This window comes from Monopterus albus, unplaced genomic scaffold (assembly GCF_001952655.1).
Source record: "Monopterus albus unplaced genomic scaffold, M_albus_1.0 scaffold714.1, whole genome shotgun sequence".
Lineage (NCBI taxonomy): Eukaryota > Metazoa > Chordata > Actinopteri > Synbranchiformes > Synbranchidae > Monopterus > Monopterus albus.
In genome coordinates, this window is record NW_018128594.1 from 1 (window position 1) to 3,344 (window position 3,344).

General features: G+C 40.9%; 1 protein-coding gene across 1 annotated transcript in view; it reads left to right on the plus strand.

Annotated features, from left to right (window-relative positions):
• Positions 1–980: 980 nt before the first annotated feature.
• The window catches only part of LOC109953508 (putative olfactory receptor 13C6), an 11,225-nt gene continuing 8,861 nt past the window's right edge, over positions 981–3,344 (plus strand). The window contains exons 1-2 of the mRNA XM_020588993.1: positions 981–1,048; positions 2,694–3,341. Of these exons, the coding sequence (XP_020444649.1) occupies positions 2,716–3,341 (626 nt within the window). The 5' untranslated portion in view covers positions 981–1,048; positions 2,694–2,715. The remainder of the gene's footprint in view (positions 1,049–2,693; positions 3,342–3,344) is intronic.

Here is a 3,344-nt window from a genome sequence, read left to right on the forward strand (position 1 = left end):
CTTCTATTTTATTTTAAAAAGTTTTTGAAATTTGTTGTTGTTTATACAATGTAACTGAAAATAATCAACTGATTTGGATGAAATGTGTTGGAGAGGTGGGGTATGGCTCATCGGAGAGTTGGTGATTAGATTTTGGTGCTGATCCCTCTCATAAATTGGATGCATGAATTTAAAGATTCCTTACTATTGTGAGAGCCAGAAAGGTTCCTGACTGTATGTGGCCAAAGAGGCCGACTACACTGCTGAGCACTGAGCACATATGGAGACAAAGCCCTGGGTCAGTGACAGCTGCCTATTCATTGTCATTGGAAACCAAGTGCTGTGTGAGACAGGGACTGAAGGAGCCTGGCAAGGTGACAGCAAACAGTTGGGCAGAGATTTACTCTATACAGCGACAGCCGGGCAAGAGGCTGATGGCAAAGACCAGGCACAAGGTTACACACATATCCGAGCACACACATATATTCATTCTCACATTCATATACATGCATGGCTGTGTATGTATGCATGTATATGCATGACATTATGTATATATGTGCAAGTATTCAGTTTATGGTTATAAGGTTTCTCATACACTAGCTGTGGTGTACTTTCTCTACAACCGTTAAACCTGTGCTTGTGCTTAAAAACTTTGAGAGACTGCTCATGTGTCATATAGACAAGAGATCCTGCAATGAGAGGTAGCAATAAAAGATAGATCCGGGTATTTAGTTCAAGCTGTTCACACGGTCTAAACAGCAAGTTCATGACTGTTTTTGTTGGTCTGTACAAGTCAGATGTTGCAAAACTGACAAGTAACATAACAGGCTCATAGTTTTTAGACCAGAGGTAAAGTCAGTCAAACAGTAAAGATGCACTTATAAAAATAAAGGCCCAGATGGGATTTAGAATACATAAACTCAGTCCAGTGGCATTTTTTGCTGGCATGAGTTGCTGAAGCACATTGTTCCGAGATCAGTGACACAACAAACCCTGGAGCTCCAGGGGCCACTCATTCAGCTTAAAAACAGTGTTAGCCCAGGTCTGAGTGGGCGTCACATCAACAGAGGTAAGCATGAGACACACACTCAGACACAACCTAGACGTCATGTTCTCTTTGCTCACTGCATAATGCCAATTGTACCTTTAACATATTATTGTCTACATTATAAGTTCTGAACCCAGCGACCATCTGACATGATTCAAACTCCTCAGTTCTTCATTTGATTAGAATGTAGATGATATTTATATTTTATGAAACACTTTCTGCACAAATAATCTTTATCATATACAGTATGTGTTATGTTTAGTTGAAAGTGAGTACCTTTGAATCCATCCTGGAAAAATGAAGATGATCAAATCAAATTAGTTTTAAAGGCAAACACATTAAGTTCTGAAAATAGCAGTCACATCTTCTACTGCAAAACCAAGTGGTTTGAAGTAATTCAGTTTAGATGAGATATAACCAGGCTTTCATAGGTTTCTGGACTTAAAGCTACACAGCAGAGATTTCCAACCATGTTCCACTGAAACTCATGTCTGAAGTTTTTATTTTTTTAAATGGGGGCTGTTTGTGTCCTTTGCTCCTAAATCATCAAACCACATTGCTGCCTCCGTTTGTCACCAAGACATGTGTGTTTTGTGCAGCTTATGTGAAAGGTTTTTTAAAAATCAATAATGATTCTCTAATTTTCATGCACATGATGATTTTATGCTGTTGTCACAGTTTTCTCACTGTAATGTCCTGAGGATTCTGTTTAGGTTTAAGGTTTTGTGAATTTGTTGAAGGAAATGCAAATCAAATACAGGGAAATGGCAGAAACACTGACTCTTGAATCACTGAATCCTTGTCAGCGTTTTGCGTTGAATGAAAACCTGCAGACACGGATCTAGGTGAAACATGGCTGAAATGCTGTAGAGAAACCAGAACCGTGCTGTTATAAAATATGTCCAGGTCATTTCGTTTTTGCCAAGTCTCTCAAATGTCCTCACTGATGTTGAGTGCTGCCCAGTTTTCATATCTTCCACCTGATCACTGACAGTAATGCAGCTAGTCCCAGAAAAACAGGGGGCTGTTCAATTGGTTCATAAACTGTAATGACATGAAAATAAAAGCTGCAACATCCATTTTACATGTTGATCATATTGTTGCTTTACGTTTATGCTGCACATTTGCTGCTTGTCCAACAGTTATTTCACAGCCATTTTCATTACAGCAGGTTTGTACTTCAAAAAACATGGGAAATGATGTTTTTGCACTTTAGGAGTAATTATTTGTGAGTGAAGTTTACTGTGCATCATATGGACAAATACCAAACGGCATATCAGTTTGATTTAATGATTTTGGTATTTGTAACTGATTATCCACAGCAGACCTTTACTTTGAAGGAGGAGCATTCTGATTGTGTCTTGTTTAATAATTTGACTGATGCATTGTTCCACTAAATCAGAAATCACTGTGAGGGGAATGCAAATCCGCTCTTAAGGAAAACTATTTTAACATGCTCAATTTATGCACGTAAAATATTTTATTCTCTGCTTTCAATATCTCTCCTCCTTCTTCTAAGTGCTACTGCTGAGGCATTTGAGAAACCATTTCTTCCACTGTTAGTGTACATCTACCCAGGTCTTGTTATCTTCACCAGTAATATTTCTGCAGAACAAGTCATACACTTCATATTAAAGGTCATTTACATTATATTTCTCCTCACCAGGCTTAAACTAACCCTCAGGCCTATGGAGAACCAGAGTGTAGATACAAATATCCTGCTGCTGGAGGGTCTACAGGTCACCCCTCAGTCCTCCATTCCTGTCTTCATCCTCCTCCTCCTCATCTACATCTTCATCATGGTGTCAAACATCGGCCTTTTGATCCTGATCTCCATGGAGACGAGCCTCCACCAGCCCATGTACCTGCTCTTCTGTAACATGAGTGTTAACGACGTATTCGGGGCCACGGCCATCATTCCTCGCTTGCTGGGTGACATTTTCACTCTGCCTACAGAACGACACATTCACTACATCGAATGTGTCATTCAGGCCTTTTGTGCTCAATTTTATGCAGGTGTCTCTCACACAGCACTCATGATCATGGCCTTTGACCGGTACGTGGCCATCTGTAACCCCCTACGTTACACCACTATCATGACCAACAGGATGGTGGTGAAGCTGTCGGCGTTGGCCTGGGTGGTCATTTTTGTTATGGTGTCCATCCTGGTGGGCCTCAGCATGCGCCTGTCACGCTGCAGGCGGACTATTGCAGGCCCGTTCTGTGACAACGCCTCCTTGTTCAAGCTGTCCTGTGACAACATCCTCATCAACAACATCTACGGGCTTGGCTACACAGCCGTCCTGCTAGGCTTGTC